The 25454-nt window shown below is 36.8% G+C and overlaps 1 protein-coding gene across 1 annotated transcript in view; it reads right to left on the bottom strand.

Moving 5' to 3' along the window:
• The window catches only part of LOC150092457 (uncharacterized), a 149215-nt gene that overhangs the window by 94215 nt on the left and 29546 nt on the right, over positions 1 to 25454 (bottom strand). The window contains exon 4 of the mRNA XM_090414867.1: positions 4228 to 4411. Coding sequence (XP_090270993.1) covers positions 4228 to 4411 — 184 coding nt within the window. The remainder of the gene's footprint in view (positions 1 to 4227; positions 4412 to 25454) is intronic.

Below are 25454 nucleotides of genomic sequence, written 5' to 3'. Positions count from 1 at the left end.
AGTGATAGTCTCCTTGTTGGACACCTTTTTCAATTGCCTTAGTATGCCATAATTAAATGCACATATCCTTATGGACATGTATAATTCCCCTGCTTTATAGATGGCATTGAAAACAAAGTTTTTCACGTGCAAACTTTGTTTACTTACACTTGGATAAATGATGAAACCAAGAATATAATTTCTGGGTATCATTTCATTCATCATCTTCCTTATACCCTCTTTTACCTTGCGGTGTCGAGGGTCCATTGATCATCGGACCTCACTCCGTTTACAGGATAAGGTGGTCAGCCTTATGCCCCGGTGTATCCTATGGCCTGTAGTGTTGAGTTCTCAAGACCAATTTGCCTGCTTTGCGGGATGAAAAACCCCAGTATAAACTGGGGGAAAAACCCTGCTGTCCACGCCCAAGACTGGCTAACTTGGCTATGGCTGAGGAAGATCCTTCAGCTCCTCACGTCACCGACAGGAATCGAACCTAGGACACTCCTTCCCCAGGCATATGGTTGCGAAGCGCATAGCCACTAGGCTAACCGTGCGGATGAATGAATGAATGGATGAACAAAATATTTGATGCACATATCAATTACACCATCATCCATAAACAGGTGAAAAGCCCGTAAAGAAAATGTCACTCTTCACTATTTTAAAGAGTTTTAAAACATTGTCAGATCAGAGACTATCACCAAGATTTTTGGTGACAGTCTCCTTGTTGGACACCTTTTTCAATTGCCTTAGTATGCCATAATTAAATGCACATATCCTTATGGACATGTATAATTCCCCTGCTTTATACATGGCATTGAAAACAAAGTTTTTCATGTGCAAACTTTGTTTACTTACACTTGGATAAATGATGAAACCAAGAATATAATTTCTGGGTATCTTTAATTTATAATATTACCAAGTGAAAAAACTTTCAACAACCAGAAACTGCAGTTCTTTTGATTCTCCTTTTCATATTTAATATATATTTCTTTTAGTGTATTTACTTGAGTGAATCCTCTGATGGAGGATGAATTTTGAGTTGTGCCAATAAGCAACAGTTACTATTAGTTTCATTACTGCTTCTTTCCACTGATAAGTCAGCAATCACATCAAATATATATATATATATATATATATATATATGTTAAAGATGCCAAGCTATTTTAAACCTGGTTTTACTCCATTTCCCAAGTAAGCAAACAGACAAATAAGTCAAGTTTGCGCCTGCACGTATTGCAAGTCTAAGCAACTCGCAGTAAAGGTGGAACAAGCTCTGATCACTATTCTTAATATTTACCCTTTGATGCGAAGCCCATCTCCTTGAGGAGATGTATGATGCTATGCATTAAAGGCAAGGGACCACTACCCAGACCGGTTTTGACCTTTATTGAGGTCTCATCAGTGGGAGCCAGGCTTAAAATTACCAAGGTTAAGTAATACAGAGCTTATAAGTATTTTACCAAAACAAGTTACCATAAGGTGCTTTGACCTTATAAAATAAAAACCTGAGGATGAGAGATAGATGTAGAAAGTTTTTTTTTCTTTTCTTCTTTTTAATAAGGTCAAAGCACCTTATGGTAACTTGTTTTGATAAAATACTTATAAGCTCTGTATTACTTAACCTTGGTATTTCTAAGCCTCGCTCCCACTGATGAGACCTCAATAAAGGTCGGTCTGGGTAGTGGCCCCTTGCCTTCAATGCATAGCATCAGACATCTCCTCAAGGAGATAGGCTTTGCATTAAAGGGTAAATATTAAGAATAGTGATCAGGCTTATTCCACCTTTACCACGAGTTGCCTAGACTTGCACTACTTTGCGGTCACCTAGATTTGCAATACGTGCAGGCGCAAACTTGACTTATTTGTCTGTTTGCTTACTTGGGAAATGGAGTAAAACCAGGTTTAAAATAACTTGGCATCTTTAACATATATTATACCTAAGGTAAAAAACTTTCTATATATATATATATATATATATATAGTTTGCGCCTGCACGTATTGCAAGTCTAGCTGACCCTCAAAGTAGTGCAAGTCAGGGCAACTCATGGTAAAGGTAGAATAAGCTCTGATCACTATTCTTAATATTTACCCTTAATGCAAAGCCCATCTCCTTGAGGAGATGTATGATGCTATGTATTAAAGGTAAGGGGCCACTACCCAGACCAGTTTCGACCTTTCTTGAGGTCTCATCAGTGGGAGCCAGGCTAGAAATACTGAGATTTTAGTAATACAGAGCTTATAAGTATTTTACCTGAACAAGTTACTATAAGGTGTTTCAACCTTATTAAATAAAAATCTCCGGATGAGATATAAATGTAGAAAGTATTTTACCTTGGGTATAATAAATGTATATTATTATTTATTATACATATATACATTTATTATACCCAAGGTAAAATACTTTCTACATATAATATATATATATTTTTAAATTTATTTTCAAATATACCAACTCATTTAATGCAGACAAAAATTGTCTGATCTAAATATAGTTCTCATTTCTGTGAATGTCTGTCAAGTGAGACAATACTTTTTGTTATGTATAAATGCTATACAGCCTATGTGCCATATAGCTTTGCAACATGTTCTATGGTTTTGGAAGCTGATCAGTATTGCAGTGAAGGCAACTATATTATGTCAGTTAAATTTGTGTGTTTTCATGTAAGAAAAGGTCAAAAGCTCCCCAGGTCTCTTGTATTCCTGATGGGATTGAGAAGTGAATTATTTATTTAATTCTCACATATAAATCTCCAGCACTAATCCGATTCATTTGCAGTTTCCTAGTCTCTCATGATAATATCACAACAAACAATCTGATGTCCAAAAACCTAAGTTATGACCAGGAGTGCAGCAAAAGGGCACTTATTCTTGCTGTCAGTTACTAGTTACTACACTTATCATTTGCAAAATCATGACACCATTTCTTTACCTGAAACCTAAAGCTACATATAGAAAAGTTAAGTAATCCTTGCAACTCCTCCATTGTACATATATTCTGCACATTGCCATTTTTCACAGCACCAACATAGGCATTTCTAGTAATGCTGCTTGCCAGCAAGTGGGAAGACCAACTCCTAAGTCATAGCTTCCAAAAACTAGTTTGTTTTGGAAGCTATAAAACAAACAGAAATAAAACAATTATTATGTTACTTTTTATTATCATTATTATTACCCAAGACCCCATGGAGTGAAAGACTCATCTAGGTGGTCCTTTTATCATACACACAGCTCATCATACTGTGCTTTAAGCACACTCAAATTCTCTGCAGACACCACACTTTCAAGCAAGGCATTCCAATCATTCACAATTTTACATGAAAAAATTTGCTTCTCACTCCCCTCTTCACACCCTCTTTATACAGTTTCCAAGGATGACCTCTGGTTCTCCCCAGATCTCCCACTATTTTCTATAGAACCTTTCCAGCATTGATCCTATAACAACTCCCTTACTAACTTGTAGGTCTCTATCATATCTTCCCTCTTCCTCCTGGCCACTAGACTCTGCAAGTTGCATCTTCTCAATCTTTTCTCATACTCGACATTCCAGAGGTTAGAAACCACCTTAGTCAGTCACCTCTGGACCCTTTTCAACATCTCTTCGTCCTTCTGAAAACCAGGTGACTAAATCTGGGCACAATAGTTCATGTGTGGTCTAATCAAAGCCTTATACAATGGAACAAGAATCTCCCTACTTCTACATGTCAGTGTCCTCCGTATCATTCCCAGAAGCCTTTGTGTTGTCTTCACAATTTTGGCGATGTGTCCCCTAAATTTTAGATCCTTATCCACTATCACCCCCAGATCTCTTATTTCCTCCACTTCCAACACTATATCCTCACCAAGCATAAATTCTGCATCCCATTTTTGTTTTCCAAATTTTAAAACCTTACATTTTGCAACATTGAACTCACATCCCCATTTGCTTGCCCAATCACTCAATTTATTCAAGTCTTCTTGTAAGGCCACAACATCTTCTCTACTCTTCATGGTTCGTCCCAACTTTGAATCATCTGCAAACTGAATATCTCCATCCAAATGTTCTCCAATATCATTGATATACAAGTCAAACAGCAATGGCCCTAAAACAGATCCCTGAGGCACACCACTAGTAACTTTCCTTTTCACAGTATATATCAATTCACATGGAAATATTTTTCATGGTTCACTATTAATTATAAAAAATAATTAGGGCCACACTGAAAATACAACCATAAGTTATGTAAAAAAAACCAAAAAACTTACCACTTTTATTGAAAGATCCTTCATTCTTCTGTTGATTTTCTGAACACGCTTGTGGCGATATGAAGAATTTTTTTTTAGCAGATTGTCTGGATGGAGTGGAACCTGCTATCACGCTGGATGATGAACTCAATTCTGATTTAGGATCAGAATCCGAAGTACTACCATTAATAACATCTAAAGGAGGCTAGAAATAAAAGTTTATGTAAAGTTAAAATTTCCAGTTTCTTTACTTTTGAAAAGTGAAGGAGTAAAAAAAAAAAAGTACCTATTAGTATATAAAATTCATATAATATTGATGTCTTAGAAAAATGACTATCAGAATACTTTGGCTTTTTTTAAATTATTTTTTATGGCTGAACATCATTATTAATTAGAAAAACATTATATAAATAATATAAAGTTATTTCCAAGGAACGTAGAGCATGATATCAGTAAAGTTTTATAAGTTTATAGTTGATATTTTCTGTTTTCCAAATCAGTTATTCAGTTAAAGACTTGTAGCAGATTCATTTAAGAAAATAATGTTACTCCTGACAGAGTAAAGAATTAAACCTATCATTTCCTACTTCAATATCAGGTTTAAGAGGATTGTCCTTCATTGGAGTGAGGAGAGGATATACGGAAGGAAGGAATTGGATTTTATGCGGTTATTAAGGGATAACTATCTGCGACAGCATGTAATGGAAAATACTAGGGGTCAGAGAGTGCTTAACCTAGTAATTACATCTGAGGATTTGGCTGTAACAAATATGACCACATTGCCACCAATTGGTGAGAGTGATCATAGGGTTTTGACTTGGGAGGTGGCTAAAGGTGTGAAATTTTCACTTAAGACAGGGTACATGTGGAATTATCGGACTGGAAAGTATGACAAGCTTAGGAGTTTGATTGGTTCAGTGCCATGGCATGTACAACTGCAAGGACTAGAAGTTGATAGTGCATGGGAGGCAGTTAAGAAGTGTTTGCATGAAGCAATGGCTGACTGTATACGTAGAGTCCGAATAATAAATCAAGTAGGGGTTAAATTGATGAATAACACCATTAAGCTTGAGCTGCAAAAAAAGAAGCAACTATGGAGGGAATTTAAGGAGAAAGGTGACCGGCATAAAGCGCAGGCCAGAAGGGTAATGAGTGTGGTAAGAAAAGCAAAAAAGGATTACGAAAGAACATTGGCCATGCAGGCTAAAGAGAATCCTAAACAGTTTTTTAGATATGTAGCAAGTAAAAGGAAAAATGTACATGGCAGAATGATTTTAAAGAATGCCGATGGTAGGGAGGTAACTGAATCAGTTGCGATAGCTGAGTTACTGAGTGAGCACTTTGCAAGAATATATCATCCAGGTAGTGACATTGCAGAAACGAATAAACCAGTAGATTATATGGGAATTGTGGTGAATGAAGTGGAGGTGAGTAGTCTATTGCATAACCTCAATGTCAATACATCTGTGGGATTGGATGGTATACCAGCTTGTGTAGTACGAGAAGCAGCTATAGAATTGTCAGTACCCTTGACCATTTTGTTTAATTTGAGTCTCGAGTCTGGGTTAGTCCCGAGAGGGTGGAAAGAGGGGAAAATAGTTCCACTGCATAAAGGTGGTTCCAAGACTGCTGTTGTAAATTACCGACCGATTAGCATATCAGGAATCATTGTCAAGGTCTTAGAGAAATTAGTCAAGAAAAGAATACAGGATTGGATAGATGAAAATGGGATATTGTATGGGGGACAACATGGTTTTGTGAAGGGGTAGATCATGCCTCAGTAACTTGCTCACGTTTTATAACATAGTGACGGCTGAACTGGATAGGGGTAATAGGTTTACAGTGATACTACTGGACCTTGCCAAGGCCTTTGACAGGATACCACATGGAACCCTAATCAGTAAACTGGAGCAGATGGGGATAGATATAGGGTTGGTGAGATGGATAGGAGGGTGGTTGAAGGAGAGATACCAGAGAGTGGTTTATGCAGGAGTGGAGTCTAAAAGACGGCTTGTGACTAGTGGTGTGCCGCAGGGCTCATTTCTTGGACCACTGCTTTTCAATTTGTTCATCAATGATATAGAAAAGGATTTGAGAGGAAGTGTTCACTTGTCTGCTGATGATGCAAAGTTGGGTAGAGCAATTATGAGTGCACAGGATGTCAAAATTTTACAGGATGATTTGGATAGTTTAGAGGACTGGGCTAGGAAAAATGGATGTCAATTTAATGGGGCAAAGTGTAAGGTTATGCACTTTGGGGTGAAAAGAATAGCAGCAGTATATCACATTGGTGGAACCGTACTCCAGGAGATTGATGAGGCCAGGGATTTGGGAGTGTTGGTGGATAGGGAATTGAAGTGTAGGGAGCACATTGCAAAAGTGACTAAATCTGCTCATCAAATCACTTGGCTTCTGAAAAATACTTTAACATGCAGAGACAAACAGGTTATTGTTCCTCTGTATCGAGCCTTGATAAGACCCCATCTGGACTACTGTGCCCAGTTATGGGCACCAGGGTTTCTTCGTGATTGGGAGGAAGTGGAGAGGATCCAGAGACGAGTGACCAAGATGATAGAAGGTCTGTGGAATGAACCTTAAGAGAATAGGTTGAAGATTTGTGGGTTGCAGAGATTGGACGATAGGCGAAGGAGGGGTGATATGATTGAGACATTCAAATTACTGAAGGGTTTCTATAAGATTGATCCAGAAGATATTTTTGAAAATATGACTGGTGGTGGGAGGACTAGGGGCCATGCATGGAAGCTGGGCAAGAGCGTGGTTGACAAGGGAGTTAGAGCTAGGTTTTTTACTTGGAGAGTGGTGAATGAGTGGAATAAGCTTCCAGAGTCTGTTGTGGGCGCTACGACCGTGAATGAGTTCAAGGCAAGGTATGATAGATACTGTGTCAAAGTCGAATAGTTGTTCTTGACATGATGTTAGGGCCTCCCTCGATGAGTCTGTCGACTCCTTGGAGTTGCCTGGAACAATAATAACAATAATGTGATCCATATTACTCACCTGGTTGGCTGAATGGATAGCACTTCTGTTCTCCAATCAACAGCCATAAGTTTAAACCCAACTGCAGATATAGATGTTTGTGAGCATCTTCAAACTGTGCCCAGTGTGAGATTACCACTCTACATACCAGAGACCTGAAGTGGCTTGAGAATGTTTAGTCTCTAGGATATTATCTAACCCTCGTCTCACACCAATGTACTAATGTATGATAGATTTCTACCTTTTTGTGGATTGGATTTGAAAAAATAAATTATGCATATACCATACCTTATATTCGAAACTTCATCTTTCTGTATATTTTTTCAATTTAAATGCTAATACTACTTATGTATTATCCCTCTCTTAAGGATCAAACTGAGAGGAAATCCCCCACAAAGTCTATACTATAAGGAATAGAGAGAACTGACTGGCAACTGACCAAGAGTGTGCTGGTAAATTTTTAGCAAGCTTGCTATAAAAAAAAAAAGTTCTTCCCCCTTGTGACACAATTATAATCTCCTAAAAGTATAAATGAATATTCAATTATCAGCTTAAACACTTGGGCTGCTTCCTCTTAGGGTAATGACATTAGGTCATTTATTATAATCGGTCTTATATTATATAATATACAGTGGAACCTCAGTTGTCGAACGCCTCTGTTCTCGAACAATTCGGTTCCCAAACACATTTTCCAAAAAAAGCCTCGGTTTCCGAACAGGCAAACGGCAACCACCTGCTGAGCTGTAAGGCGGGAAAGCGTCAGTTACATGGCAGCCTTCGTTCAGTGCAGACACCTGCTCGAATTTGCAGTGAGTTTTCTTGATTTTCTTTGTGTTTTGTTTTTTTTTTTTTTCATAAATTATTATTAATTAAGCCACCATCGGGTCGCAGAAGAATAGTGATAGCAGCAAAGCGAAAAAGAAAAGTTATTAGAACCATGACAGAGATGAAAAAAGAAATCGTATCCAAACATGAAAATGGCGTCCATGTCTTGGATCTTGCTATGCAGTTCGGTATGGCAAAATCAATGATCTGTACAATACTCAAAAATAAAGAGGCGATCAATTTTTGTCTATATTTTATCTATTTATTGTGTTTATTCTTTTTATGTAAGATTTTATGCATTTTCATTATGTTTGTATACGATCTTATGCATGAAGTATTGTTGTAAAGGTTTAAATAAGCAATCATCTGGGGTTCGGGAACGTATTAAACCATTTTACATTAAATCTTATGGGAAAATGGTTTCGGTTTTCGAACAGCTTCGGGAACGAATTAAGTTCGACAACCAAGGTTCCACTGTATTTATAATATATTTATGTTATATAATATATAATTATAATATAGTTGTGCGTGAAGACACAAACAGTGTATAGAAAAGCAGTGATAGAAGATGCCTAGGCAACTCTACCTTGTGGGATTAGTGCAGCTGCAAAAATGAAATCCCGTTGGAATTGTGAACAGTGAAATTGCTAAGGAAAACGACTTCACTATTAGAAAAGCTAGACAAAAACAAATCTACAATTTCAGAATGATCATGGCATACGGAGTGCAAAAAAAAATAAAGCAATGAATTTCATTACCTTTCTTTTTTTTGTAGCCAAAAGGTGTCACAACTTATTACTTGCATATGAAAATATGACTTCTGCATTACTTCAACCTCAGTATTGCCTCTGGGTCTGGCTCCCAATGATGAGACCTCAATAAAGGTCAAAACCGGTCTAGGTAGTGACCCTTCTCATAATGCATAGCATTATACATGTCTGCAAGGATATGTGCTTTGCATTATGGGATGAGTTGCCCCAGTTATGAAAATACTTCAGGCACAAACTTTGTTTGCTTACACTTGATAAAGGATTAAACCAAGTGTATAATTTTTTGGTGTATTTAATTTATAGTATAACCAAATGGAAAAACTTCCAACATCTATCCTGTAGGCAATAAAACCAGTGTAATAGGAAGGTTTACTCCTGTTCTATCCACTGCCTCACTGGGAAAAAGATGCCATTCTGAAGATGAAGGAAAAAGATTAGCCACTAATGCACTGGTGATGGACAATACATCTTGATATTCCTGCAGTGCAGCAGCATACCTTTATGAGTAAGAAGGAATATAACTAGACACCTGGATAGTGGGAGGACTTTTATTTAAACACAACTAACTTGTTTACTGGATATCTTAAATTCCATGTCTGATCCAGTTTGTCTTTCCCCTCTTCTTTCATGCATCACAGATGACACCTTTTGTGCCCATGCCCACTAAACAATGAGGCCAAACCCCCCCCCCTTTTTTTTATCTAAAGATACAGTAGTAGAGTGGTTCTGCATGCTGGTCACTGGATAGTTTATAGGACCAAACCCAAAAACCTAGTAAAGACTCTCTGATAGATAAGATTTTAGGAAAAGAATCCTAACAGTTAGAAAATAGTCCTGTTGCTATTTACAAAGCCAGTTTTGTCTAGAAGGAGGACAAATACAGCCGTATGAAGCAGGAAATGCCTGAGGTACTAATGAACTGGTGACCAGGCCTTCCTTCTGTGCATTATATTTGAGACATTCACTGATTTGCATGCTCATATGCTGAAATTAACTTTCAAGCATCACTAGCTACGAAAGATATCATAAAACAAATGCAGTTATAGTACAAATGAGAAAACATTCTTCCACAAAAACATTTATTTATCTACTTCACTAACATTTATGGCCTTATCACAAACTTGAATGATGTGTACCACCACTTTACATCTAAAATGAGACCTGGTTGGCAGATCTACAGATTTCCATTGGCAGTATCAATTGTTGTTGATAATGGCAACCTCACTGAAAGTATCAACAATAGTTACCCACATCAATTATTTTGAGCTACTCCGCATGATTACAAGGGTGGAACCTGCCCGTTCCTCAGATCTGCACAGTCCTAAAATTACCATCTTCTCTGCATTCATTTTTTAAGCTCTTTCAGGCTTTCATAAGCAGAATAGAAATTTCAGCACAAGCAATGAAACTCATCTCACATGTAAAGTCATTCGCAAACATCTGCCCATTGTTGGAAGCATCGAACACATAACTTGTTGGCTATAGATTAATATGCTATGGCTCATCTAACCAATAATAACAGAATTTGCTGCTATTATTGCTTTTTCTAATTCTGATAACTACAGTGATCATCTCTGAAGCTGGATTTTGGGCATTTTGCTGCAATCATCTTTCTTGGATACTTCAATTCCATAACTTAAAATGGTTCTGGTTTGCAGTTCCACTGATCAGATGGGAATAAATGCCAGTTTTTGTGTTTAATAATGATCTAATATAAATTATACATCTACTTACCAGCCTGTCAGATAATCTTCCACTATTCCAATACTCAGGATCTTTACATAACCAGTTCTTGGTAACTTAAGACTACAACCTTGTTGTTATTTCCTTTTCTACGAAATGTTTCTTCAACCAGCCATTCCTAGGTTTAGGCCTTTGACACTACAAAGGTACCAAAAGAATGAACACCATGATTTCTACTTCTTTCCATAATATGATTACTGTCTCTGCTCTTGTGATAAACACTTACTCATAATGATTGAAATAATCATTCCAGTCAAAATACCAATCCTAGTCTATACGTTATTATTATCAAGAGAGAGACCTACAGGGAGTTAGGGACTCATCAAGTAAGGCCACATACTATCTGCAACACTGTCATATCAGTTCTTGAATTCATTCACACTACTTGCACACACAACATCAAATGGCAATCCATTCCAATCAGGCACCACTCAATAGCTCTCACTGCCTTCTTGAGGGCATTCATTCTCAACTTCCAAGCTATGCCCTCTCACTCTTTCACCACCCTCCATAAAATGAAAAATTCCATCTGCTGGTATAACCTTTTAGAGGATTGTAAGTCTCAATCATGTCATCTCTCTTTCTTCTGTTTGCTAGTGTCTGCAGTCTACAAATTGCTGTTATTCATCACTAAAGGGTGATCAGTTATTCATGAATTTACGTTTACAATTACTAATACTGAACTGATAGCTATTTTCCCATGCCCACAATTCCAGCCTATTCAAAACATTCTGCAAGTACTGCATATCAGCCGCATCCCAGATTCCCCTGCTTATCACTGCATCATCAGCAAATAGCTGTACGTTACCTGTCAAATCCTTCCCAATGTCATTAACGTATAGATTGAATAACAATGGATCAAGGACTGATCCTTGAGGAACACCACTGGTTACCTTGAATCTTGCAGATTCACACCCCCATATATATGACTTTCTGATATCTGTCAGTCAGCCATTCTTCTTTCCACACAAATATTATATAATCCAATCTTATATTCTCCAATTTATGCAACAGTTCTCCATCTATAATCTGTCAAAAGCCTTAGCAAAATCCAAAGTATTATCGTGTATCCATTCCCCTTGTCTAACTCAATGGTAACAATATTATAGAATGCGACCGAGTTGCTCAAACATGTTCTCCCTTAGTAAACCCATTTCTAATGCAAGCACTAACCAGGTTTTCCAAACTCTTCACCACCACCACTCCAGAGAGAGGTAGATAGTTAGTCTTCTTACCACCCTTGTGCAAAGAATTTGTATTATCATATATTATTTTCATGCCAGTGGAATTTTCCCTGTTCTGAGGCTCAAATTATACTTGACTAGCTTCATTCTCTTGGGTGAAACAAATCATTCCTTTTATAATATCATTGCCATGTGAGTGCAAAACATGTTCCAGAGTAGAATGTAACGATACAACATAAAAATAACAAAAAAGTCTATAGCTCAAGCAAAAAAAACTCAGCCTCACATTCATCTGCTTAACCCTCTTGACCTATACTGAAACCCAGAGAATCTGCAAAACAACCAGCTACAATTCCCAACTGTACTTAGAAAAGGAAGCAGAAAATTTCTCCTGTTCAGACAATCTGTCCTTTTGGTTCTTCAGGTATAACTCCTACCTTTCAAAAGTTTTATCCCCCTCACATCCAGATAATGTAATGTATTTCATCAAAAGCTCCCAGTATTCTCTGTATGAAACATCTGTAAAGATGACGAAGACAAATCACTGAATGCTAACTCCAGTCATTTCCAGAAAGACTAGAAAAGAATGCATAATAGCTAGGACAACGAAGTATCCCATTCCAGATGATACTGCAATGCAATTTTACTCAAAATTTGCATTCCAGAATTAGTACACATCCTATATCACTATACAAGCAGATAAACTTGTCTTACATCTACCCTGACAACATTGGTTTGTGGTAGAATGACAACATAAATCATAACTGCACATTATATAGGTTCAGAAGTATACAAGGAAATAAAAACATAAATAGCTAAATAAGTAAATAACATTATGTACAACAATACAAATTTTAAAAAATGGAGCAGTGATGCCATATCTACATTTCTATTGCATTTATGATCAAATATACCTTTGCATAAATTAATTCTTTGTACAAAGGTAAAAACTCGTGCAATTTGTCCAAGTCTGATAAGATCTGCCTGAGTACATGTGGATTAGTAAAAATTGCACTCCTCTTTTGAATGAAACGCTAGCACTCCACCAGATATGGTATATGGTAGGATGAGCATTATATTTTTCACACATCTGCCAATAGATAACAAGTATGAACAACTGTGACCTATGTGGCACAGCATGCAAGACTTCATCACTTCTGTTTCTATATACACTAGAATGCCACATTGCTTCTCCTGATTAACTCTGCTCTCATTAAATGTTTTATTAAACAGTAAATGGAATACAAGCCAATCTTGCAGCTGCAACCTTTCCCTTGATTTCAATATGGATGGATAACCAGCATAACTGAACATCAAAATTAAGAGTCCTCATCATTTGATAAAATTATCATATAAACTCAATATGATTGTAAAAAGGGGAGGAGATGGTATATAAAGAATTGAAGCTGGTATAAATCATTCATTTTGGTAGGCTTTTCAAGTACATATGCCAGCCGAATGGTGTGCCTGTTTAAAATTATGGAGAAAAACTCACATGTTAGAGCACTTGCTTTAAATTATTTTTTATTAATTACTTTTGACTATTTATTCACTTTTTTATTATTTGATTTTTTTAATCTTTTTTTTTTCTTTTTCCTTGCTAGAGGTTAAACTAAGGCCAATGGATGATCAGAACAGTAGCTTACCAGAGCTTGATTTGGCACATGTCCCAGTATTTATGTATGCATTCCTTGATATAAAGGCCAAGATGTTGAGTGTTATCTTAATTGAAAGGAAAGTAAGCTCTAACATAGGAGTTTGTCTCCATAATTCTACACAATGAATGATGATCACCATATAAAAATGGATGCCATGAAGCTCAGTAGCATACTTACTGCAGTCAAGTAGAATTTGACTAAAAACAATGCTTTCAGGAAAAACAGCAGTATTAGATCAAAATGTTATATCAAGAAATAAGAAATCAATGTACCATGTTGTGTGTTAAACAGCTGTAGGTAGGTAGACTGATGATGGAGTATGCAACTTTCTTAGGTAGCACAGCAAAAGCATGCATGGAGTGCAAATCTGCCATGAAGGAATACTATCATGTTAAGTACCCCTGATGTCAAAATTCATGCTAATTACTTGCATTATCTTTCACATGCACACCTAATAGGTGAATAAATATTAACAGAAACAGGAGACAAATTACTAGTCAACGTGAGAAGCTAAGGTAGTGATTATTTTTAGGATATAGTTGAACGATAACTGTTTCTGTTAAAGCAACAGGGCAGGTTCATTTGGTTCAACATAGACACTTTGAATGGGTAATGCAGAAAATACAAAAGTAGCTCTTAGGTCTTCTACTTTGGTGATGGACAGAATACAAACCCATAGCAGGAAATTCTCCTTTGCAGAAGTGTGGACTTAGGACCCATAATCCAGCTCTGAATGAATAAGTGCATGATACAGACAAAGAATAAGGGTTATTAAATGCTTTTATAACTGAAGGAATAGCCACATTGCTTAGATATGTCGGCCATCAGGTGTACTTTCACCCCATTAAAAAATAAAATTGATGTTGTTTTGGGCTCTGCAAAGGTTAAGCTTCTGCCTTTAACTCACCTTGCAGTCTATCCAATACCATTCCAGTCTGGGGTTATCATACTTTGGCCAAACAGGTAGACTGGATTTTTGTCATGATGAATATACTGATTACATTAAATCAAAGAGCTGGAGCAAATCTAACCATCAGAACTTGCCATTTCCACTAAATATTATGTCCTTTACAAAGAAGATTAAGGTCCGCTAGAAAAGTAATTATTTCATAGAACATATATATACAAAGAAAGTTGTGAAATTTTGTTTCAATGTCCAAATAGTTCTTCTCCACAGACTATATATATATATTATTTTTAATTAATAAAATAGCTTGTTTCAATTTATGCAATTAGGACCTAGGTGTATTTTAGACCTTGTCATGTCATATAAGTATTTTTATTATCGATACTTCCGGTTACATATTTTCTATTTGTTTAGTTTGGCACATGTACTTAAAGCATCTTCAGCCATACTGAAGATGCTTTAAGTACTTGGGAGAGAATTTTATGTTAAATAAAAGTTTCACATAAGTAATTCTGAATTCTGTTTTAGGGCCACTGCTGTTTAAACTGTATATTAATGATACTGGGGAAGATTTGAATGAGATTATTAAGTTGTTTGCATATGATGCAAAGTTGGGATGAATTATGAAATGTAGAAAAGATGTTGTGACCTTACAAAAACACTTAAATAGACTGAATTAATGGCCACAAGTATGGAGATACAAGTTCACTGTTGCAAAATGCAAGGTTTTAAAATTTGGAAAACAAAGATGTGCTGTAAAATTTACTCTTGGTGGGAACATATTCTTGGAGGTGGAGGAAATAAGATCTTGGGGGTGATGATGTATAAGGATCTAAAATTTAGAGGATAAGGTGCCAAAATTGTGAGGACACAATGAATTCTGGCAATGATAAGGAGGACACTGACTTGTAGGAGCAGATTCTGGTTTGGTTGTATAAAGCCTTGATTAGGGCACATGACTACTGTGTACAAATCTGGTTACCTGGTTTACAAAAGGATGAAGAGATGTAGGAAAGGATTCAGAGGTAATTGACTAAGGTATTTTGGTGGTCTTTGGAATGTCAAGTATGAAGGAAAGTTGAGAAGATGCAATTTACAGTCTACTGGATAAGAGGAAGAGGGGTAATATGATAGACATATATGTTGGAAAGGGATTGTTACAGGATTAATGTTCAATAGGTTTTTCATAAAATGGTGGGAGAACAAGAGGTCATCGCTGGAAAATATATAAGGAGGGTGTGAGCAAGGGAGTGGGAAGCAGGTTTGTTGCTTCCCACTCCCTTGTCACTTTGTTGTAGGAGAACAAGAGGTCATCTCTGGAAAATGTATAAGGAGGGTGTGAGCAAGGGAGTGGGAAGCAGATTTGTTGCATGGAGAGTCAAATGATTGGAATGGATAGTTTGAGAGTGGGGTGTTTGCAGAGAATTTGAATGTACGTTCATCCCTTGACTTATGTCTGTTCGAAGATACGCCCATGACCACATAAGGGAATAAATAACATTTTCGACTATACTTTCGAACAAGATGCAAGCGAGCGTAAAGTAAAAAGGTTTCTATTTAGCAACAAGCATCATGCACAGTGACAACAGCACATTCGGTGGCAATAAGTACGTGTCTTCAGCAGTTCCTCTATTGATTTTGTGTTTAAGAAATTTGTGTGTTAATTGTTCAATATTTCGCAAGATTTTGTGCAACATGCCCAATCAAAAAACTTAGTGAAGAATCGCAGAAAAAGAGACGAGCAACTGATCTTGAAACGAAGTTGCAAGTTATAAAGCAACATAAAGCTGGCAAGCCCATTTAAGTGATCGCACGACTTTTGGAAGTTTCAAAAAAAAAGTAAGACCTTCGTAAAATGAGTGAAGAAATAATGGGCATGGCAAAACAATCTGAATCTCTAAGTGAATGAAGACAACATAGTTCAACTTATAGAAAGTGCCCGTGAAGAGTTGGTTGAACTGGAGGCACAACGTATTGCAGAAGAGGAAGAACGAGAAAAGGAAGAGGGGAAAAGAGAAACAAGAGGAGGTAGTTAAACAATTCATAGTGAAGGGTCTTGCAGAAATGTTCTCTGCAGTTAGCGATGTTCTCAAAATGGCTGAAGATATGGACCTCAATGTTGAATGCTACTTATTAGTAGAAAGGAAAGTACATGATGTGTTTATTTTCTATAAACAAACTTATGAAAAGAAGAAGAATAAGCAAAGCACATTGGACATTTTCATCAAAAAACAAAAGGTTACACCAGAAGAGCTGCAGCCTGGTCCTTATAGGGAAGATAATGAAGATGTGATTGTGGAGGAAGATTTGGGTGATTATTCTCCTGTTTTATAGTGGCAGTAATGCACATTACAGTTTTATAAGGTTTCAAATTAAAATGACAGTACATTTATTACAATTACGTCCATAACCCCAACGTAAGTCGAGGGATGATTGTATTTAAAGCACGCTATGATGAGTGTATGACAAAGAGACCTCCCAAAATGAGTATCTCCATGGGGGATCTTGAGATAATAATTATTTGTTATGCAGCCTTACATACCAATTCATCATGTAACTATGATATTTGATGTAGTACAACATCTCTGAAATAAACTCCATGCTCTGTCTCGATTTTTTTTTCTTTTTGTGCTTGGCACTCAGGATTCTATCACATCTTTTGATATTGTGGAAATCAAAACGTTTCGGGAAATGCAATTATTCCTTCTAGGAAAATACATGATATATACATCACTGCTTCATTCAGAGGTGTTTGGCTGACTGCCTCAGCATTAAATCATGTAAGGTGGAAAAATCTATTCCAGTAATCCTGATCGATTTTTTACATGGTAGTCTGTGTAGAACACAGATCCTGTGAGGATATAGTGCAAAGTACACAGAAATGATCAATTTCATATAGTTCTCTTCAACATCCCATATGAAAAGTAGAAGAATAGTTGGCGAGATTTCTTGCAGAACGCAAGCAGGTAGGCATATGAAAGAATGTATTATGTCCATTATTAAGAAGAGAGAGAGGTCATTACCTGTATCTTGCTTGTTGTTTGTCAACTAATTTTGGGAAGCACAGACAGCCAATGTACATCCCCCCTCTCCCCCTTCAGTAAAAGTTTAATACATCAGATACACTAGGATCACTTCTTGTATTTTATTTACATTAAGTGGATACAGAAGTATCCATTTTTCATGTGTGGGAATGTCTGGTGGATTTTCCTTTAGTGATGCCCTTGCCATAATTTTTTTGATAAGTGGGTTTTCATTTAGTCAGATCATTTTAGGAGTTTGAGAAGTGAGACTATAATAGGTTAGGTGATTAATGTGCTCCACATAGATGAATTTAGGATTACAAAATTCAGGCATGCAGAAATTATCAGATGGTGGGACAGACATGGGTTCAAGTTGCTTTTGATATTTTCTTAATTGCCACCTTCTCAGCATAAGAGATTTTCAGGACAGGTGTTGTGACTGACTAGTTTCTTTGCCTTCTGATATAAGATAAGACATTCACTTCAGTCTGTATCTTTTGTATTTCTTTTTCATCCTTCCATCTTTAGCATGCTCAGGAGTAGGTTAATGTCACAGTTGACATTTAGGTTGCTTCACACAGAAAAATCTCTGTAAAGCTACCACCTCTTGCCAGAGCTGGTAGCACCACAACAGGTAGTTTGGGCATTCCAATATTTCTGACATTTAAAGCATCTCAGTGGATTACAGATGTAGAGCCTAACAAGACAGTTGAGATGATTTGCATTTTCTGAAGTCAGAGGTTTGGGTATGTCAAAAGTAAGGATGATATTTCAGGTCATAGACAGGTAGCAATCCCCACATTATCAGGATGCACCTCATACCTATCACTCCTTGATCTTTAAACCTATGCTGGAACATCAAGATCTCATTCTGATACTACCTCTAGAATAGTTACATGTTTTATGAGATATTACTGTAATTAACACCTCCTCCCCAACAACACACACTGATATGCCTCAGTCATTCTTCTAAGTGTTTAAGACACTATTTTTACCCAAATAGTATCAGGATGCACCTCATATCAGTCACTCCTTGATACCACACCTCTAAAACAGTTAAGTCTTTCATGAGGTATTACTGTAATTAGTATCTGCACACATTCATGCACTGATGTGGCTCACAGTCAATCTTTTGATATGATTTTTACAAGAATATCACAAGAATGTAGTTTAACTATTTTGGAAGATCTGACAATCTTTTAAAACTCTTTAAAATAGTGAAGGGTGACATTTTCTTTACGGGCTTTTTACCTGTTTATGGATGATGGTGTAATTGATATGTGCATCAAATATTTTGTTTATTTCTATTATCAAATGATGTATCAATGGTATCTTAGTTGGGAACCACTAAAAATTTGAGGATGGAGGATTCATTCTCAAAGGGATTTTTTGGTTTGATATCAGAGCTCCTCACTCTCCACAGAATAAATGCACCTGAGAGGGAACGCCAAGGTTACCTTGGACACTATATCAGCACTATGGCAAACCTTAGCACCCACCTCCAGACCACAGGGAATGAGACTTACAACATAGTTGACCTTTGTAGTCAAGCTCATAGCTGAATGATCTTGACCAGGTGACCCAGGATTGCTGAAATAGGAGCCAAAGTAATGCATGGCTACCAAGATAACCCACATGTACAGATGTACATGAGTTGCAGTGCATAGCTAACACTGGGACAGAATGTTGGATCCCAGTGATAGCAGTCTGGAAAACAGGAAAGAAAAAAAAATCAAGAGGAGTAATGCAAAAGTATAAGAAGAGCACAGAAATAGAGAAAGAATGAAATGAGAAGACCCTGTACCTTCACTAGAGATCTTCTCCACCACGAACATGAAGCATGAGAGCAAGTCTATATTCATCTCATTAATCTGAAATCAAAGTACTTATCAATCTTCTAGGGCAGTGTTTCCTAGACTTTCAGTACCTGCGTACTCCTTTTAATTTAGTATAATACCCCTTTCAGAAAAAGGCAATTTTGTAGAAGTTATATTTTATTCAAACACCAATAAACAGTTATAAACCTTTATTTTTGAACGTTTGCATTTTAATAAATTACAAACATGTGAAACAAATTTTAATTCAATATGCTTTTAGTTATACAAATTCAATATATAGCAGAAACAAAAATTATAAAATTTCAATAATAAAAAACTTTGAATGAGATAAATTATTAAAAAAAAAAAATTCTACAGTATTTTTGTGGTACTCTATGCTTTGTCTTGGAATGGTGCTTTAGATTGGGAAGTTTCACTTTCATTTGTAAAAGTTTCGTAACAAATGAAACATACTGGAATAGGCTGTTCTTCATTGCTGGTCCATGAAATTATAAATTTTAGATAATCTTTGTCCTATTTATAGATTTTTTTTCAGTTGACCCTTTTAAGAAACTTAGAGTTGGCTCATACTCTTTCTTTCATTGTTACAAATATAGGCAGCCCTCGGTTTAGGCCTCATTTCCATTCCTGAAACAACGGGCGTAAACCTAACCCAATTTTAATGGTAGGTACAAAGTTATGTTCCGCGCAGTCAAAAAAATATGCAAATGAAGTATGTGTAACATTATTATATTTAAAGCTTTGATAATACATACATATATATTTGTTAAAATATTATCATTAATAACGAAAACAAAACAAAATTATATACGAAAAATATGAAACTTCAAAAAGATATTACAAGGTGGTATCGAAAAGTTTCGCAACTAGGTTTGTAACATGTCAACAGATGGCAGATTCATAGGGAGAACCTACCTTCATAAGTCAGTGTGCCAAAAGACATCGTCCTGTGTACATCGGAAGCTATGCAACTGATGCTATTCTGACCACCTGCAATTTCATCATGGACAGCAAGTTAGAAAAAAGAGCAAATGTGAAATTCGAAGTTCATTACCGATGAAGAAACTTGGGTGTACGGGTACGACCTGAGATGAAGCAAGTCTTCACAGTGGAAGAGCCCATCATCTCCATGACCAAAAGAGGCGAGGCAGGTCTGCAGCTCGACCAAGTGCAAGCTTATTGTCTTTTTCATTCGCGGCATTGTGCATCGAGAATTCGTCCTCAGCGGCCAGACCATCAATAGCGAGTTCTACAGCCAGGTTTTAAGGTGTCTGAGGGAGGACATTCGGCGAAAGTGACCAGATCTGTGGCGCACGAAAAACTGGATGCTCCACAACGACAATGCACCCTGTCACCGGGCTCTCCTCACACGTGAGTTCTCACCAGAAACAACATGATCTCACTTCCGCACCAACCCTACTCACCAGATTTGGCTCCTGCAGACTTTGCCCTCTTTCCGAAGATGAAGATCCAGCTCATAAGTCACCGTTTTGACACTATTGCAGAGATCCAGTGCGAATCGCAGAAGGTGCTTGACATGCTTCGAAAAGAAGACTTCCAGGACACATTCCAGAAGTGGCAAGAACGCTATAGTGATATGCAAGGGGACTATTTTGAAGGTGATAGCGTGTAAACGTAGATAAATAAAATAATTTCTCGTAAATAGAGCTAATCTTCGAAACTTTTTGATACCACCTCGCATTTATATGTTGAAGTTCCCGGTTTCGGATCACCTGCATTTTTTTTGAAAAAAGTATCCAGTGTTAACTGCCTAGATTTTCTTTTTCTTTCTTTAAGGAGTTCAGTGTCAAATATATGCGATTATACTCCTTTTTACGTTCGCACTCCGTTCCCAATCGTGGTCCATTTCGCAGAGTTCGTCAATCAATGTCTGAGAGACATTGATGAAGGTCCTCTGAGAGATTTCATCTCTCTCAGAAGACCTTCATTTTTTTTCTCCTCCTTTGGATGTTGACTTAATTGTTCGGCTAATTATTTTAAGTCTTCATTGGAAAGCAGTTTATCATGACTCTCTAAGACTTCTGTCACATCTTCAGCTGTAATATCGTCCAATCCTACCTCTCGCGCAAGCTTGGTAATGTCTTCAGTAACATTCTCCTCTTGCTCTAATTCCTCGAAGTCATGCATAAATCCTAGAAAAAGTTTTCGCCATGCTCCTTTTAAACAATTTGCTGACACTTCGTTCCAAGCTGCCTTGATGTTAATGTCATTCAAAATATCGAATGACCGACAATAGTCTTTAATAGTTTTTCCTGAAGCGTCCAAGACTCTTACCATTTCCATAAATGTTATACGGGGGTAATAGGCTTCGAAGATTGATATAATCCCCTGCTCCATCAGTTGCAAAAGCGATGTTGTGTTTGGGGGCATGTAAACAACCTTGACATCCATGGTATTCTTACTTCAGCAAGGTTTTGAGGATGTCCAGGGGGCATAATCCAAGAGAAGCAATGCCTTGGCTGGAAAATCATTTTCTTTACAGAAGCGAAGCATGGTAGGACAAAAATAATTTGTGTACCAATCTATAAAAACGTCTTGTGTAACCTAAGCTTTCTCATTCCATTTCAAATAGACTGGCAGCATGGCTTTTAGATCCCTTGAAGGCACATGGTGCCTGTGAATGGTACATCAACATTGGTTTAAGCTCCAAAGTTCCGGAGACATTTGCACCCAACAAAAGCGTAAGTCTATCTTTTAGCTTTAAAACCTGGAGGGGAATGTTCTTCACAGGAAATGAAGGTGCGTGATGGCAATTTTTTCCAATAGAGCCTAGTCTCAACATTAAAAATGAGATCAAGAGGAGAACTTCCTTGTTCTACACAGTCTTGAAATTCTTTAGGGAAAGCAGCCGCTGCTGCAACATCTGCACTTGCCACCTCACCACATAATTTGATACTATGGCACTTACTTTGAGACTTAAATCTCATGAACCAATCTTTGCTTCCTAAAAATGTTTCTTTGCCTCCATTTTTTAACATCCTCAAAAATTGTTTTTGCTTTCTCAGTTATAACAGCCTGCATAAGAGGAATGTTTTTCTGATTCAAGTCATCTATCCATAATGATAATAATTTTTCCATTTTTTCATGAAGTTTACCCCTGCATTTCCTATTCTATCTGCGTTTCTATCGGCAATTTTCATAATTGTAGTAACAATTGATGGAGGTAAGTTCATACTTCAACAGATATTAGCATGTGTCTGCCCATTCTTCGAATCACCTCCATCTTCTTTTCAAGTGCGATTGATTTCTGCACCTTCTTAACACCAAGTTCTGCTAACTTTTCTGCACTTCTTTTATCAGACATGGTATGTAATACGTACTTTATTAATTTAAATACGTATGTATGTAAAAAAAAATAATAAATAGAACAATTAGGTAGATTCAACAGTAAAACTAGGTTTGATACATATGCATCGCAGTAGAGGGGATTTCTGGGTAGCATCGTATGTTATCTATCTATCTTGCTACCCAGAAATCCCCTCTATCTACCACAGAAGACTACAACAAAACTATCACCATCCAATACATTAAAGGCACATTTGAAAAGATATCTAGGGTGCTTAACAAACACCAACTGTGCACTGTATTTAAACCTTATGTGAAATTAGCAACTCTCATCCGTTTACCTAAGGACAAATGTACTCCTTTATCACATCCGGGAGTCTATGAAGTGCCCTGTTCTTGCCATCAAGCCTACTAAGGACAGACAGGAAGAACTGTGGACATTCACCTCAGTGAACACACAAAAAATATATCCGACACTTTTGCTATGGCAAGTCGGGTCTGGCAGGCCATGCTTTAGATACCCCTGCACACAGGATCAATTGGAAAGAAACAAAAGTAGTGCACAGAAGCTTCTACAAGTCAGAGAGGTTGTTCCTGGAATCAACAGAAGCCTTAAAACATACTCCAAACCTTAACAAGTATGGCTGTATAAATCTACCAAAGATTTGGGAGACAGTCATCCTAAGACCAAATTAATATTTATTTATTACTTTTATTTTATTTTTTTCAAACTTTCTAAGACTATTATTTGAATTACTATTTCAAAACTTTGAACTATTTTTTAACCTAGATGGCGCCCTATTAGGACTTTAGTCTTGTATTGTGTTTAGTCTTGCAATTACTTATACTAGCCCCACTGTTACACCGGATTGTGGTTGTCTTGCATTTGTAACAAACTTTGTGTTGTGTGCTCTGAAGATGCTGGATATAATACCAGCGAAATGTTAGCTTTTAAGTTAATAAATAGTTATTTTCTTATCCATCTGTGTTCATATCAATACCGTTAAATCTTTTACAACACGTCTGACGAACACACAAGCCTATCCACGTGTTTTCCCACTGTGTAGGGCATAAAAAAAAAAGGCTAAATGTTCCACTTTTTTTTTTTTTTTTTTTTTTTTTGAAAATCAAAATTTTACATTTCAGTGATGATATCAGCTATTTTGGAGAAAAGCGTAATTTATTTTTGCTCTTGCAAGTCTCTCAAGTGCACAGGAATAGGAGCAGGAACCAGATTTTTGAAAAAATGTTTCTCTCAAGAAACCATGATAGATGAGAGTTAACCTTTTTTTTTTTTTCAGGAATCTTGCACAAGCAGCTGGTCAGAACAACTGGGTTTTTGGTGATTTTGGATCCTTCCCTGGCTTAGGAGAAAGGCAATTATAATTGTCTTTTGACAGTTATCTGTAAACAAGCACCCACAGAAAATTGCAACAGTTGAGCCATGAATGATGGCGAGATTTTTTATCATCTTGTAATGGATTGTCGGTTCAATGGCAGGTGGAAGGCATTTAAGTGAAGCAACTTTAATTTCTTTTGTGAAAGGGCCTGTCTTCAGTACCATTCTAAGAAATCTGGATTTGTTTTCCTGTTCTTTTTTTTTTTTTGGCAAACAATTCAGAGAATAGGAAAATGTTGATGTTTATGCATAAATCTCTCCATGTGTGTGAGAAATTTCTGTTGGATTAGCAATTGTGCAGCCACTGTGTTAGAGTATAGAGAGAGTAGGTGGCACATCTGTCCTTCATTTTCCAGATTTTGTCCTAGACTTCTTCAGTGATGGTTGTTGTTCTTATGCTGGATGTATATTGGATCCAGGATTCCTTTTGACTACGATGCCAGGTGTGTCTTGTTTGAGCTCAGGAACATTTGGAAGCAATGAAGTTTGTTTTTCCCAATGAGAAAAAACCCTGCTACCTCAGTATGAGATGGGCTAACTACTTTCAGTTGAAAAGCATCCTGATAAAGGTTCTTTGCATCCTAGATGGGATTCATCTAATGAGTGTAAAATTAAGAACAGTGGTGTATTTACTGCGGCTCTGATGGCTTTTATTTTTTTTTTATTATTATTACTTTGGTTTTCTATTGAATCAAGTTTCTGAACCTGGTCAGAGCCTGCTAAGGGTCCCTAATGAACAAGAGGATGAAAAAGTATCCGTTCTCAGGAAGAGTTTAATTCGGTGCCAGAGCTTTCAAAATTTTGAAAGGATTTTGTCCATGGGTTAGTTTACCCGGCAGATATTTATAACCATGGGAATGTAATAATTATTTTAATTCGAGGTCCTGAAATTATGATTATGAATGCCATTGAAAAATGACAAGCTTACTGGTTAAGCTGCTGATATGGAAGAAGGGAGTAAGGGCTGACATCCTAGTAAGCTTTTGAATGCTGAAGGAAGTGCTTCACTAAGATGAAGTTGAGAGACAACATTCTCTGAAAATATTCTCATTTTTATGAAAAGAGAAATGTGTGAACACCTTCAAAAGTTATTTCTATCTTGTCGGCATTAAAAGTGAACCATGGATCAGGCATCCTTTTCTGCAATGGGAGTTTGACTCAAAAGGCCTTGGAGAATTCTGGTATTTCTTGAGAGAAGGCTATTCTTATCTTGTAAAGCAAGCTATAGAAGCTTTAATACATTCACACTGAGCAGCTTTCTGCTGACCACAAGAACTCTCTTTACCTTGTTTGGTAGAATTTTATAAAATTAGCATTTGTGAACTTTCATTTCTTTTGTGAAAGGGCCTGTCTTCAGTACCATTCTAAGAAATCTGGATTTGTTTTCCTGTTTTGTTTTGTTTTTTTTGGCAAACAATTCAGAGAATAGGAAAATGTTGATGTTTATGCATAAATCTCTCCATGTGTATGAGAAATTTGATACAGAAAATCTCAAATGCAATTTGAACTAATTTCAAATTATATGTGTGTGTGTGAATCTTTATTTGCTTTCATCCAATGACTGAATTATAAACAGATGTTACCAGGTAACTGAAAAT

The sequence above is a fragment of the Typopeltis vanoorti genome, chromosome 26, assembly GCF_054136105.1.
Source record: "Typopeltis vanoorti isolate ZY-2024b chromosome 26, IOZ_Tvanoo_1.0, whole genome shotgun sequence".
NCBI lineage: Eukaryota > Metazoa > Arthropoda > Arachnida > Uropygi > Thelyphonidae > Typopeltis > Typopeltis vanoorti.
The sequence above is the reverse complement of the archived record's forward strand: the minus strand, read 5'-3'. Positions and strand labels throughout refer to the sequence as shown.